Source organism: Anser anser, assembly GCF_964211835.1.
Source record: "Anser anser genome assembly, chromosome: 1".
NCBI lineage: Eukaryota > Metazoa > Chordata > Aves > Anseriformes > Anatidae > Anser > Anser anser.
Genome location: NC_139720.1, coordinates 101,174,825 through 101,190,012, shown reverse-complemented (window position 1 = coordinate 101,190,012; position 15,188 = coordinate 101,174,825). Strand labels below are relative to the sequence as shown.

Below are 15,188 nucleotides of genomic sequence, written 5' to 3'. Positions count from 1 at the left end.
AAAACAGTATTTTATTCTTTAAAGAAGTGTTAGTATGTAAAATTTGCATTTAAAACAGTATTTGAAAGTTCTCTTAATCTTCTTGTAGGCCATAGAAAAACATCTCATCAGAAAGTCCAATGGAGGACTGACCTTCATTGGGGAGTGGAAGAATGGGCACCTTGAAAGAAAGATGGGCCATTTGACCTGTTTTGCAGGGGGAATGTTTGCCCTTGGAGCAGATGGTTCCCGAGATGACAAAGCTGGACATTACTTGCAGCTTGGAGCTGAAATTGCACATACTTGTCATGAATCATATGACAGAACAAGTAAGATGCATTGCTAATTTAGTTATTTCGGTAGTTGAAATACAGAAATTATTGAAGTTGTTTTTAAGAGTTGTTACGGACCTGTTCCTTGTCTAATATTGTTTTTAATACCAGTGTGATTTTCTTAACATCCATGTGTTTACTCTGATCTCCACCATGGTAAGTAAATGCAAAAAACAGACTTTTTATAGTTCCCTCCTGCATGTTTATCCATATCTTTGCATCAGTTGGCAAAGATATGTTATGTGGGTGCAGGGAGGAAAGAGTATGTGTGAACTCTTGTCCTCCCAGATATGTAGGGCAGTTTCTCATTTCATACATACCATTTTTACAGTTATGTAGGATAAGAAATTTGTAAGTGCCGTTTTTTTGGTTTTAGTAGTAGTAGATTATGGGTAAGTACAATTAAACGTGAGAGGATGGAGATTACTAAATTGGGAGGTGGACAAAGACCTGCCTAATGAGGAGGCAGTGTTACCATTGGGCTGGATATTTCTCAATTTAGTCTTTTGGACCAGGTTTTCTTTTGTCTTAAATAGTGACCTTGATGCATAAAGTTGGATTGTGCTGATTGTGCTTACTGTGGCCAAAAAGTCAAAAGAAACGGTTAAAACAGAAGAGTCTCAGAGTAAGGAATAGGAAGACCTTGGAGGACTGGACTGTCAGAAAGAAAAAGTTACTACAAAAAAGGCAGGAGCTTGTTCTGTAAACTGGAAGTTGAAAAATGCCAGTGCAGCCCTAGTCTGTATCAGGTAAAGAATTTTCAAGAGAGATAAGTGAATATTAACCCTGCCTTAGAAGACATGTATAATTTGTCATCCAGAATACTCTGTACAAATCTGAATTTTGAAGCAGAAAGAATGCAGAGAATGACCAACAGAATAATGAGAGTGACAGAGCTTTTATTTTACAGTAGGAAAATAAGAGATGTTGGCCTGCCTGTATGAGAAAAATAATGACCAAGAAGGAAATACATTTGTTGTCATATCAAGGGATAAACACTGAAAAGAAATAGAGCTATTTTAAGACACAAGCAACACAGTTATACCAAGAGCAAGAACTGTATGCTCACCATGGATGAATGTAGGCTAGAAATTGTAAATGGCCTTGTGGGTCCATCACAGAAGCTTCTGAAATACCTTGCTAGTAGAAGTAAAGGGGAACTAAAACTCCAAGCAGTTTTAAGATTTGAATTCATGTATTTATTCACAAGGATTATATAGTGTCATTGTATCATCACTTTTAATTTTAAAAAATTCAATTTGGTGGTTAGGAGAGATACTTTCATTGGTGTAGTAATAGCATAAAGAAAAAAAAAATAAGCCTACAGCCCATTGCACCTACGTGTCTTGCTGGGTCAAACAAAGTTTCAGTCTCAGTCCACAGGGTTCCATCTCTGCCTTATTACATAACACTGTTAGTTGGCAATTGCATAGTTTTTTCATAGGAGCAGATGTGGAGGAAGGATGAGACCCAATTTTGGACTTAAAAGGACTATTTACACTCATACGTGTGCTCAGTTCTGGTTGGTGATAGAGAACATCCTACCTATACAGAGAAGAGGACTTCTGTTTCTTGATTTCAAGGATGCCTTATTCCACATCTCAGTCAAAACAGATAACAGGAGATAGTTATGTTTTGTGGTAGACATAGACCAATTCCAGTTCAAAAGTCAGTTTCTTGACCTCTGTACAGATCTGAGTTTTTTCACATGGAACCTGGCCACCACAGTAACCCAACTCAGGTAAAAGTGTTTTCTTTTATTACCCTTGGGGACTGATTATTCAAAAACAGTTTAATCATTTCCTTCAAGTTAGCTTTGGGCAGTTAAACTATGTTGATACCCTGCTATTTTTTGGGACCAAATCTGAAGTCACTTGCAGACCTACCCCTAGAGAAAAATTTGCTGTCCTATGCATGTTGCTTTCTCAAGTTGAGTCCAAGTCTTCTTGTCCAAATATAAGGTGGTCTGTCTACACGACAGCCTTCTCCTACATGGCTTGTTACAAGTTTTTGCTTAATCCTTCTAGATGTTACTACAACCTTTGTATTGTCTTTCCCACCAGATTGCATTCTCTTAGCACTTAAGTTACCCATTTCATCTCTCATGATGCTGTCTGCTCCACAGTGCTGATTAGTACAGAGGAGTTGGAAAGTCCTTGCAACTTTTCCTGTTGTATTTGCGTGGACATCATTTCCCAATGGCAATTAGGATCTCATGTAATCAATGATGGGCTTATGCAGGGGCTCAGTCACTCCGAAAATCTGATTCACCTGTCAAGGTTCTGCAGGAATACCTGTGGGAAGTCTTAAGACTCCTGAGTTGTAGCCTGGAAAATTGACTGGGGATATCCTGAGAAGCTCAGGCTCTTGCTATGGCTCTATGAAAATCCCTGTAGATTCTGTTGAAGCTGAGGATCGGTCTAGCAGTCCCTGTGGGATGCCTTTCTAATTCACCAGCTGGAGGAAGCTGATGGTCTTTGGAAGGTACAGCCATGATTCTGTTCTGCCTCTGAGTCAGTAATATTTCCCGAGTCCACATACTCTTGTGGTGTGTAATCCACACATGCCTCTGTTTCATACCTACTCTGCTTTTGTTCTGTAGCATAAGCTATTGATAGATTATTGCTGCAGTCATCCTAAATCTCCCATCCTTTGACAAGAGATTTTGAGATTTTTCTGTAGTGAGGTATGCAGTTTGAAGAGAAGATAGTGAGAATTAAAGATGCAAGACATGCTTTGATCTGTCTGAGCATGTACTGGCACAGCACAAGGGGTCATAATGCTGTCAGTGGGCTTTGGTAAGGCTAAAATTTTCACTTATTCATGCTGCTAGGTTTGTCAAAGTTTAAGCTTGTGTGTGGACTGCACACCTTGAAGTATTCTGGTTACTGGGGATTAGTTCTGTTTTACATGCTTGCACCATTGAAAGACATGGCAAAGGCATAGAATAACTAGTAAAGTGGAAGCCATAAATGATAGTGAAAAAAAGATGTCCAGTGAAACAAAAAGAACAGAAATACCACTAAGAAATCAAACTGAATAATTGACTTTCCTAGGTATTTTAGAGGTTAAATTAATAAGCAAGATCATCTGTATAGGTGGCAGAAAGTGATGATTTACAGCACACTATTTTAGAAAAATATACCATCGCTTATACATAAGATTTTTCTCACCCATTGGCTGATTTTACATAAAGTATTGATTACACAGAGATTATTTTGTGATGAAGTTTCTTGCACATATATAAAGTTTCTGACAAGACCTGCTCTCAGAATCTGGGTGTAGCAGTAGGTGTTCTTTTAAGTGTGACAACACCAATGCAGAATAAATCCAATGAATAAGATTTCAGCTGAGACATTGTTAAGATATGACCAGATGCTGTCTCTGTCCCAAGACTCACAGAAGGCAGCTAAACGTGGAATAATGATTACTTGTTTTTGTAAGAAGTATAAAATAACAATGTACCTTGATGGAATCGTTCAGAAAGTCTCAAACAAAAATATCTTGAAGAACTTCTGTAGTCCCAAAGCTGGGACTGTAGCTCCCATCTCTGGGCCCAGCCATCCAGCCAGTTTTTAACCCAGCAAAGAGTGTGCCAGTCCAAGCCATGGGCTGCCAGCTTCTCCAGAAGACTGTGTCAAAGGCTTTGCTGAAGTCTAGGTAGACTATGTCAACAGCCTTTCTGTCATCCACCAGGCGGGTCACCAGGTCATAGAAGGAGATGAGGTTGGTTAGGCAGGACTTGCCTTCCATGAACCCACGCTGGCTGGTCCTGATCCCCTGGTTGTCTTGCACATGTTGTGTGATTGCACTCAAGATGATCTGTTCCATAATTTTCCCTGGCACTGAGGTCAGGTTGACAGGCCTGTAGTTCCCCGGATTCTCCTTATGACCCTTCTTATAGATGGGCGTCACATTAGCAAGTCTCTACTCATCTGGGACCTCCCTGTTTGACCACGACTGCTAATAGATGATAGAAAGCGGCTCAGCAATCGCGTCTGCCAGCTCCCCTCCCTCAGCACCCTTGGGTGGATCCCATCTGGCTCCATGGACTTGTGACAGTCCAGGTTGTAGCTGTGTAATTAAAAATGTGTGGAGCTGCAGCTTCGTAGTATGGAAAGTATTTCTAAAGGTACATCCTTTTTAAACAAATAGTCGCACGGATGCTGGCACAGTACTGTTACATCTTCCTTTAAGGACAGAAATGGGAAATCTCTTAGTTCAGAGATTCATTTTCAGGTGTGACTAAGTTTACGTTGACTTATTTTGAAACCCTTTACTTGAGGATCGCATTATGAAGCACATCAGTTATGGTGGTTTGACAGCACTTCCCTAAACCAAGAGAGTTTGAATAAGATGCCAGTTATATGTGGTGGTGACACCTGTTTTTGTTCTAAGATCTTTTCCAGCTGTGCTGGGTGGGATCAAAGGACATTAAAACCTCTGGTGACCCTTTTTGTTTCTTTTGCTTATGAAGAACAAATGTCAGCCACTTTAATTTTATCCTATAGTTGAATGTATTAATGTGTTTATATTCTTAGTGATTCATTAGTTTTCAGGAGGATTACTCTACTCTTGTCAAGATAGGTATTTTTCTCACAGGAATTGGATAAATTATTCATAAGAAAAATTAAAGGCCTCAACAATAGGAAATATTTATGAGACTGCTTAAAGACAAGCTCGTTTCTGCTTCTCTCACATGCTTGGGATGTAGCAGACTCCTATCCACTCTTCCTGTAAAGATTTATAAGGAATACATTTCTTTCTCTCTCTTTTTTGTTTTTAAGAAAAAAAAAAAAAAACTTTTTTCTTTCCTCTGCAGCATTAAAGCTGGGTCCAGAAGCATTCAAATTTGACGGTGGTGTAGAGGCAGTGGCAGTGCGGCAGAACGAGAAGTACTACATCCTAAGACCAGAGGTGATTGAGACCTACTGGTATATGTGGAGATTCACCCACGATCCCAAGTACAGGCAGTGGGGCTGGGAGGCGACACAGGTAACTGTATTAATTATCTATCACTAAATTAATTCAACTTATTTTCCCTTTGTAGCCACTTTCATCCAGTGGTACTGATATCCAGAAACACTTCAAATGGTAGTTGATTTTTACGAGTTCCAGTAAACCAGGGTATATGTGGAGGTGCATAGTGTTCTTCCTGTTCTGCAAATGCCAAAAGAGCTTCACAGATGAGACGTTCAGCGTTATATATCTGATGAGTTTTAGGTCTGAAATTAGAATCTACTGGTCATGACTCCTACTGTAATCAGTAGTCCATAGCTGCTAGGAGAGGTAATTTATCCTGGGAAATGAAAGCATATTATATATAACTTTATTAAACATGTGTTAGCACTTTGTTTAGATTAAAAGACTGCTGTTCTTAAGATTTCTACTTGGTCTGCTATTAAAACTCAAGTGGAAGGACAGCTGTTTTCAGAAGGTTTGTAGACTAGATAGCATATACATGTGGGTTGATATAATGGCTTTTTCTTATCTTAGCTGTCTGAAAGGAAGGAAATAAAATTGCCAGTCAATTTAAATTTACTCAATTATAATGAAAAAATACAGCATCACAAGAAGTAGATAGACCATAAAGTGAATAAGCAATGGCACATAAGGCAGAACTTAAAAATGGTTGCTAAGGTACTTAAGAGATTGTTGCTCCCTTGTATGGCTGCTTCACTGGGTTTAAATCTGGTCATTGTATATCTTAAACAAGTGCCTGAGAGTGAAAATGCTTTTGAGTCTTATTGGAAATGCTTATACTGATCTACAGAAACCCAGATTCATACTAAAAATCCTAATCTCTGTGCTCATGGCCTTCCCTCATTCATTCTTTGCACATAGATATCTGATAGTTATAGTTTGTAGGCTATCTATATGAATAACTAGGCTTCATAAAAATTATTTGTAATTTCCAAAAGTTTCTCATTTTGAATGCTTCCCAGATCTGAACTGTGAGCCTTTTCTGGTCTCTTGTTTCTCACTGGTTCCACCTGCTTGTACCAGGGTCATGCAAAGCTAATTCACTGTCCAAGCAGTTTTCTGGTCCTCTTCAAGATCTGAGTGGCCAGTGGACACTGCAGCTCCTCCACTTTCCTACTGTAGCTCCAGCAGTCTTTGGAAACAGCTCAAAGCCAGTTTCAGAGATCAGAATAAACGTTAAAGATAACAAGACACTAATGAAATATTTTGACTACAGCCAGGCAAATGAGATGAGGGAAGAGCCAAGGAAGAGAAGAATCAAGAGCCTGGAGAAATGTTTTCCTGCAGGTCAAAACCAGTTTAGCTCAAGAGGAAAGCAACCCAGAAAAAGTACCCGGAGCAAGAGGAGATCTGTTGAGAAGTCTGTATTTACAACGTCAAAGACAGTTAGGGAAGGTTTGGGGTATTTTAACTCAGCTCATCCCTATCCTTCCTCAGTGCAGTTACAATCATGTAGAAGAATCCTAATATTTTAAGGTTGTGTCTTAGTTTTAGTTAGGTTTTGCTTTGTAGACTGTTTTGTTAAAACCAACGTCATGTTATTCTGCAGAGAGGTTCCACATTTGTCAGATTTGTATTCCAGAATCCATTGCTGCTATCTGTAAAACATCAAACATTGAGTCATATCTTCCCTTCTGCTTGAACTATAAATGTTTCTAATATGACAAAGAAATGGATTTAGTAACCTATTCCTTGCCAGTGTGTGTGCAACAAATGCCTGCTGATCTAACACCAGCTCCTGTCAGAAGCTCTGTCTGGGTGATGAGAGATGAGATTAGAGCATTTATACTAGGTTAAAGAATGCAAATACAAATTTTTCGGGCCAAGACCTCTGTCTCAATCACAGTGCAAAGCATGTTTTTGGATTGCATTTGTTCAGTTTTCGCCATCTGCCTTCATATCTTGGTTCCCCCTAGTGCTTTCAAACCAAACCCTTCCTCTCTCCTCCCCTGTCCCCAGTTTTCTATTTGTACAGGGCTAATATTTTATTTTATCCCACATCACCTGCATTGAAGTTGTGTAAATTAAGCACCCCATGTGCTTAACTGCATCTGTCCTTACAGAGTGTCTTCTTCTGCTTACTTATTCAATAAAGAGTTTCTTAATCTAACATACTCGTAGAGTATTTTTGAACTTTTCATAAGTGGTTTTGCATGCCCCTCCATCCCATGATTAGAGTTTTTCCTTCTCCCACTGTCACACTAACAAAGGAGTTTGGGAAGCTTTTTGCTCCTCAGAATTTTTTATTCCCTACATATAGATAGTAAGTTCTTATGTTTAGTCCTCACACCTACTCACTACTTTCCCTTCTTTGACACATGCATTTCCGGCTGTGCTTATTCCTCCATTTATAAATAGAGAATTATCTCATATAACACATAGGATGTGCTCTTTTGTAACAGAGTGTATTCACTTTCCTGATGCTTTTTGACCACTGAAACATACTTTGAAATCTGTAGTACAGACTTCTCATGATGAATGGTATTTTCTTCATCAGAATTCTAGTAGATCCTTGACACTTCAGGGGAAAATGTATTTTGTTTCAGAATTTGAAATGGTCTTTTTTTTTTTTTTTTTTAGCATTGAACCTAATGTTTGATGACTGATTTCATGGTGGTCTCCCTTGTTTGCTTCTTTGAACAGATGAATAAATCCCTACCCAAATGGATTTGAGTTAGTTCACCAATATGTTAGAAGCCTGTTTCTCTCATTGTAAAAACTCTCCAGAGTTGGTCCAGGGTACACTCTAGAACTGCCTGGCTTTTTTAAGTATACTCCATTATTCAGGTTTATTAGCACTCCCAGCCCAGATCTCTCCCTGCTTTTAATCAGTGGGAATTTGCACGGAAGACTGTATTTTGTGTGTATACATATTTTTGAACTGTCTTTTCATTATCTATTTCACTGACAGGTTCTTGTTGGCTTTTTATTTCACTAATGACAGCTTCTCATTGGCTTTTATTATCTATGTATTTGGACAGAATTTGGGCATTTTAGTGCTAATGTTGTGGTTTGGCCAAGGCCTGCTCTGTCATCTCTTCATCCAGTGGAAGTTGGATCTAGATTGTAACAGCAATCCTGAATCACTGGAACAGGGTCTCTGTCTCTTTCCTAATTAAAAAAAAAAAAAGGCTAATTCTCCCTAATACTATGCCTAGCACTGTAGGCAAAATTAATCCCAATTGTACTGGGCCAGCCAAAGTGGATGATGGTGTGCTGGGTGTTTGCATGAACTTTTACTGAAATATGCATGCAAGGTATCCAGAGTAAATACAGAAGATGACTGAAATCCTTTTTAGGCTAGTAATTTGAAACCAGTAAGAGCCGCTGCCTCACAATAGACATGTAAAGCCAATTAGTAATCTAAGCTGTATGAGTAAATGTCTTAGCTTTGCTGAGGACTTGCATGTCTTTCTCAGCAGGGTTGTACCAGAGAGGTAGCAGAGTTCATTTGCAGTTCTTACTTACAGTGAAAGAAATATACAAGATCTCAAGTTTGGGCTAACTTAAAAGGCAGTCTGAGGATGAACAGTAAGTTGGGATGGAAGATCTATAGGTCTCTAGTTAGTGAAGCAAAGTAAATAGAAAAGAGCCAGGCATAAGACAATGGGAGAAGGTTCTGCTGGTAGGGGAAAGGTTGGAGGCGTTGGAGAATGAAATGTGGATTCACAATTTAGCGTTTGAAAGCTGTGATTACCACAGGAGTGTTTTGGGAGGTAACCTGTTGAAAAACCTGGCAGAGTTTTTATGAACATGTTGTTAGCACAGTCAGGAAGAGTCACACATGCAACCACAGTCCCTCAGAGGGACTGAGAGAATTGGGATCTGATCTAGAGGCAACTACAATTTTACTTCAAAAGAACCTAGATCCACTGTGACCTCCTTGTATGTCACAGGATCCAAAATTTCACGTTGCATCATATTTGAGCCCAGAGATAAGTGTTCGGCAAGAGTACAATATTACATATTTTTCTTTTCTACTCTTGATTTGAATAAGGGGAATTGGAAAATCCACTTCCTTTGGTGGTTTGTTCCATTATTTAATCAGTTGTAATGTTAAAAGTATCTGTTTTATTTCCCATTTGAATTTATATAGTTCCAGCTGTCAATCATTGGATTTTCCTATGACTTCCTATATCATATCAAAATGTGTTTTATTACCCCATGTTTTCTTTCCAGAGTTTTCACAGATTGCAACAAACCTACTACTGGGTTGTCTTAAGAGGCTAAACAAATTGTGCTGTCTCCTGCTGTAAAACACTTTCTCCAAACACCTGCACCCACCTCAGTTGTTCATCATCCTTTTTAAAAAATTAATTCTGAAGCTGCATATTTCAGTTTTTGTCTTTACCCACAGCCCTGTGCAAAATTAAAACTATATGCTTGCTACTGTTTGCTATCCCTGTGTGTATACCTGCTACAACATCCTAGTAGGAACTCATACTCAGTTCTCTCTTTTGGCCATTGAATTCTTCTAAGTGTCTACTTTCCAGACTAATCTGCAGTTACATGGCCTTTATTTCTAGATATAGCATTTTGTATCTGGCCATATGAAACTCATTTCGTTTGGGTTCCAGTTACCGCCAGATTGCACTGACTGCTGTTACTCCCCTATGTCATTTTTGCTAGCAGCAGTGTTGCAGTGATTGATAAAATTGAACGACCATTCCTTGTGTATCTCTGAAAAGCAGCCCTATTTGGTAATGAGTTTACATTGCCAGATCATTCTTAGAGCACTGTTGGCCATTTTTTAATTAAGATAATTATATTGATATGGTATAGTGCTGTTTTCTTCTTATCATAATGTGTTGTGGTACCATGTCAATTGCTTTAGAAATGTTTGTTTTATTACACTTTTGCAGTTTCCTTTATCTGCTACTTTGTAGACTTTAAAGAATGAAATCAAGCTTGCCGAGAAAATTGTTTTCTGTAAAACCATGCTGATTGGTGTCAATTGTCCTCTTGGTTTTTTATTTTTTTATTTTTTTATTTCTTTACTTGGGTTTCCATAATTGTTTGGGATTTAGGTATGTCATCCTAAAATTATCCAGTCAGTCTGCTAGTGCTTTGTAATAGTAGCATTCCCTTGATACTCTTCCAGTCCTCTAGGACTTCCCTGTATTCCAGGGTGCAATAAAAATTAGCATCATTTTGTCAAGGAAATTGATCTTGAGTGAAAGAGTATCTAGGTAGCATATCAGATGCCTGTACACCAAGTACTCTGAGACCTGTGTAAAGATAGAACACTGAAAATTTCAAGTGGCTTTTAAGCAGCTTGTCTTCATCACCAAACTCTTCAGACAGTGTCCTGAAGTTCTGTACGCCTCTGAATCAAGACCAGTTTGTTCACCCTTACTTGAATAAATATTGAATAGCTATTTAATAGTCTTCTGGAGGAATTTTTCCTTTACAGTTCTTTACTACTACAAGCATGAGACCTGTGCAGTGTGGAGCAGGATCTAAGTGTTGTCTGTTGTTTGCAGTCTCCAAAATAAAAAAAATAAAAAAAAGTTGTGTCTTTCACACTGACTTGCAGGTTTAATTCTTGGGGAAAAATGAGACAGTGTCCTTAAAAGTGAAATAATTTGTTCCTTTTCATTTTGTCACAACCACTTGCAAGGTTCTCCTGTCTGAGCTGTGGCACACAGTGTGAGGGTTGCTGAATTGTTGACCAGAGTGACACCAACAAGGTCATGCTCTGCATTGCCGGGAATTCTGGCAAAACTGTAACCATTGTAGCTTTTCCCATAGCTTGTCACACTCCAGAGCAGAGACAAGGGGTGTTCTGCACTATTATTGAAAAAGACAGAGAGAAAGAGAGAAGAGCAAGAGGACTCACTTCATTTCCTGTTTAGAAAGCAAAAATGTTTTGACCTTTATTCATACATATCACACCTGCCTAGCAGCTCACAGGATTTGTAAGGAGGAATGGACAAGTGGTTCCATAAACAGCATATGCATTACTTCTTCAGAAGTATGCCACACAATTATTTTTTTCCTTTCCTTTTCTTTCTTCTTTTTTTTCTTCTTTTTTTTCTCCCCCCCCCCCCCTTTAGCTGCCATGCAATAGCCAGCATGACTTGTGATGTGCAATAGTATCTGAAGAGATTGTCATGGATGTGGGTGCTCTTTAGTTACACATACATCTTCTCCAGACTGTAGAGAGAACTTGGTCAACGTATATCCCACATGTGAATAGTCTCAGTGTCGCCCTAGACTGCAGCAGTAACCAGATCTGAAAAGAATTCATCTATACACTTTCTTCTTGTGTCAAGGCTCAAGTCCCAGCAAAAAAGGGAGTTTTTCCAACCAAAATTGGAGGCAGCTCCACTTGAGATAAGGAAATACAGAAAGAATTAGACTTTGCCAAGAAAGACAGGAAATCTGGTGTCATACAGAAAGAAACGTCATGCAAACTAATGGACCACATTATAGATTACTAAACTACAGCTAGCTGTGTTCAGTAGTTGTTAATGACAGACAACCTGAGCCAGTTTCCTTCATCATTGTGCCTTTTCTGTCCCTGCATAAATCTATTAAAAGAGTTAGTGTGTGCTGAGGAAGCACCACCGAAGTAGTGGGGAAGCACAGATAATCCGTGAATCATTTCAGAGTCATTTATTTGGGGCTGGTTTTAATGGCTGATATCCTTGCATGCTGTAAAGTTGTGAGTATGAGGTGAATGACTGAAAGCATAGGCAAGAGGTGCTCTGCACTACTGATAGCTTCTTCCCAGTCTCCTCCTCTTTGAATAGGCTTTTTGCAGTACTGTGTTGGAACTGATCAGCTAGCTGGTTTGTGAACCAAGGATCCATTGGTCCCTTTCTGCATGGAATGTTTATGGATTTAAACTTCATGCTTTAATGATAAAATGCTCTTCTGCAGTCCAGCACACAAATTGACTTGAGTTCCAGCTGTATAAAGGGGAAACAGAGAAAAGCATATATAGGAGATGGAAATGTGGGGAGAAAGCAGCAGCTGGAAGAGTTTACAAGATGAAATCAAAGTCCCTAAAAATGAGTACAGTATTCAATTCCTATTTTCAATAAGTCACTATGACAAATTACTAGTTACAGAGTTCCTGAAATTCTTTCAGCTGCAAAATGCAGGATGTTTTTTATCTTCCAACACTCCCCACAGCACATATTACATTGGTTGATAGAAAAATGTTCTACAACAGTGTTACCTGTGACCAGACATAGCAGCTCAGTCTAAAAAAGTCAGCAAAAGGGTGCTGAGGCCATATCCTCCCACCAATATCAGTCAACAGTGAACACCTGGGAAAGAACATATTCTTCCCCAGATACCATTTTAGCTTCTAGTGTTTTGCCAAATGTGGAGTCTTTAGTAGCCTTGGAGGGATTTTACTTTTGTATGTGTCCATGTGTCCAGTCCTTTTTCGGTTTTTTTTTCCTCTATTATAAACTTTTAACATGCACAACATCCGCTGACATGAGATTTGTGACAGAATTATGTAGCCTGGAAAGTCCAGGCTTTTTTGATCAAGCCTTACATTTCGGTGTGTTCAAATTTTGTTATACAATTGAAATATCTTTTTTTTTTTAACCTTCTTTTTTGCAGGCCATTGACAAGTATTGCCGAGTCAGTGGTGGCTTTTCTGGTGTCAAGGATGTCTATTCTTCATCTCCTACATATGATGATGTACAGCAGAGCTTTTTCCTTGCTGAAACTTTGAAGTAAGCTGTCTTCACTCTTTCTTCTTTCTGTAAAAGCCAGCATCTAATTTCCAGAAGAACGTGTTGACTTAACAAATAATCTGTTGTCTTGTCAGGGTGGTTTGGGCATTCTTTTTTTCACAGCTTTAGGTCCAAGGCCAGCCTATTTTCCCAGTAGGAAATACAAGTAGAATTTCCCATGCAAGAAGCCTATGCTGAGGGAGCTTTCATTTTTAAGACTTCAGTGTGATTTCTGGCATTACAATAGAGGACAGATATCTCCTTTTTAAGAGATTCCATTTGCAAAAGACGTTTTTGGATACACTGACTTGACATACTCCGTTAGTGTAGAACCTGTTTCTCCTGTGTGTGTCACTGCAAGGGAATAAATAGGGAAAAAAATTTCCTCCATGCCCTTGTATTATTTTTCTGTATTTCTCCTATAGCATATTTCTCTAGAATGCTTTTTGTTGTAAGCCAGAATATCAGGCATATTTTATAATCTTTCATGTACTTCAGATTTTAGAATCTTTTAAATATCCTTCAATTCAGTTGAGTCAGCAGGACACCTGTAGTCCATTGTGCAGAGGTTAATGCACTCTGTTGCATATTTGGTTCAAGGTATAGTGTTCAAAGTTTCTTTTTGATTCATAATAAAAAAAATGCTATTCTGTACTAGAATATGCTATAACCTTTAAGTTATGGAGATGCTGCATACAATAAGAAAAATGTGTAAAGATAAGGATATGTCATGGAGACATTAAGAGATCAGTTTTTAAAACAGCCAGCTTATCATGACTACTCATCTCTTCCATCATTGACGTGACCAGCTATCAAGAGCACTCTTTTGTCATGCAACTGTGATCATTCTGGGGTTTTGCCTGTAAAGCAATGTCTCCAAAGGTGTGACAATTTCTTGACAATCACATCAGTGAATTTGGTAATTCAGTTCTGGCACTGAAATCTACCAAGGTTCCTGTGTAGGTTACCTCCCTGAAACCTTGTGAATTGTCTACCTTTGGGAGAAAAGTGTGTGAGCTGGCTATATTCCCTACCCTTTTTTTTTTTTCCTCCTGTATAGCATTTTGGAGAATATTTTTGTTTGTTAATTTCATAGAATTAACCAGAAGCCACTTTTGGCCTTTGAAAGAGGCCAGAGCTGCTATCAGTTGTTGTCGTCTCTGGTTATATATCTGTGCCACTTTCTGCCAACATGTGATGGAAGGGATGATACATATGTAGTTGCACAAACCTGTCAGCAGTGAAGACTCATTAAGGTGTCCTTTCTGTCATTACAACCCAGGGATTTGAAGAAGAAACAGTTGTAATCATTTGGCAATCTAGCAGGGTGTGCAGCTTTTGCAGAATGAAACAGGTTTCTTTTTCCTTTTTTTTTTCAGAGTTTACAGTATTTAGCAGGTTTTAGCTGCAATTTCTGTATATCAAGATTGATTTGGGGTATTAGGAGCTCAAAATACGTAGGTGAGAAAGGAGGTCCTGACAGAGGCAGCACTGTTGCCTACTTCGGGCACCACAACATGTTTCACTGGTGAGAAAGGACTCCCAGGTTCATCACATGTAAGGGAAAGGTTTGTCCATTCTGTCCTTCAGCTGACTCCTTACCAGACTTCTCTAAATTGTCACAATATTTTGTTTCCCTGTATTATCATTATAAAAAGAAAGTCAGCCACTGATACTTACTCTGTCATCTTTGTTAAGTTCATTTCAGTCACTCTTTTGAGTTCATTTTCTGGAGTCTAAAAACTATACTCTGAAAGGAAGAGGCAGAAGTTTCAAACAGGTCCAGTCAGAGGCACAGTACTTCCCCAGGAAGTGATCCATCTGCCTATATGATCCATCTGCCTATAAAAGCCAAATTAGAAAATGAAATCTGCTTCTAAGAGACTTCTGTGGTGACAGAACTGATGTTCTGTATCACTAGAATTCTGTCTAGATCTTAAATAATCACAAGTAGATCTCAAAATTCACTGATGTGTCGCTCAGTTACTGGATGTGCTATAGCTCAAGCAGTGACACGTGAATATAGACAGTGGAAATTGCCAGCATCTGATTTAGAGAGTGAAGTAAGAGCAGCCTCAGCAGAGTGAAGGCAGAACAATGTGTATGCACATGCTGGATGTGACAGAACCCTCTAACGGGAGTGACGCCCTTCCTTGTCCCATGCTACAAGACCTGTCATTTTCTGGATACCAGGAAA

At 38.9% G+C, this 15,188-nt stretch overlaps 1 protein-coding gene across 2 annotated transcripts in view; it reads left to right on the top strand.

Annotated features, from left to right (window-relative positions):
* Window positions 1–15,188, top strand: part of MAN1A2 (mannosidase alpha class 1A member 2) — a 141,963-nt gene that overhangs the window by 121,166 nt on the left and 5,609 nt on the right. The window contains exons 10-12 of one of the 2 annotated variants that reach the window (XM_083852256.1): window positions 89–308; window positions 5,134–5,306; window positions 12,876–12,991. In XM_083852256.1, coding sequence (XP_083708382.1) covers window positions 89–308; window positions 5,134–5,306; window positions 12,876–12,991 — 509 coding nt within the window. Of the gene's footprint in view, window positions 1–88; window positions 309–5,133; window positions 5,307–6,510; window positions 8,467–12,875; window positions 12,992–15,188 lie in introns of those variants that run through there. The other variant, XM_083852257.1, reaches the window with a different exon arrangement.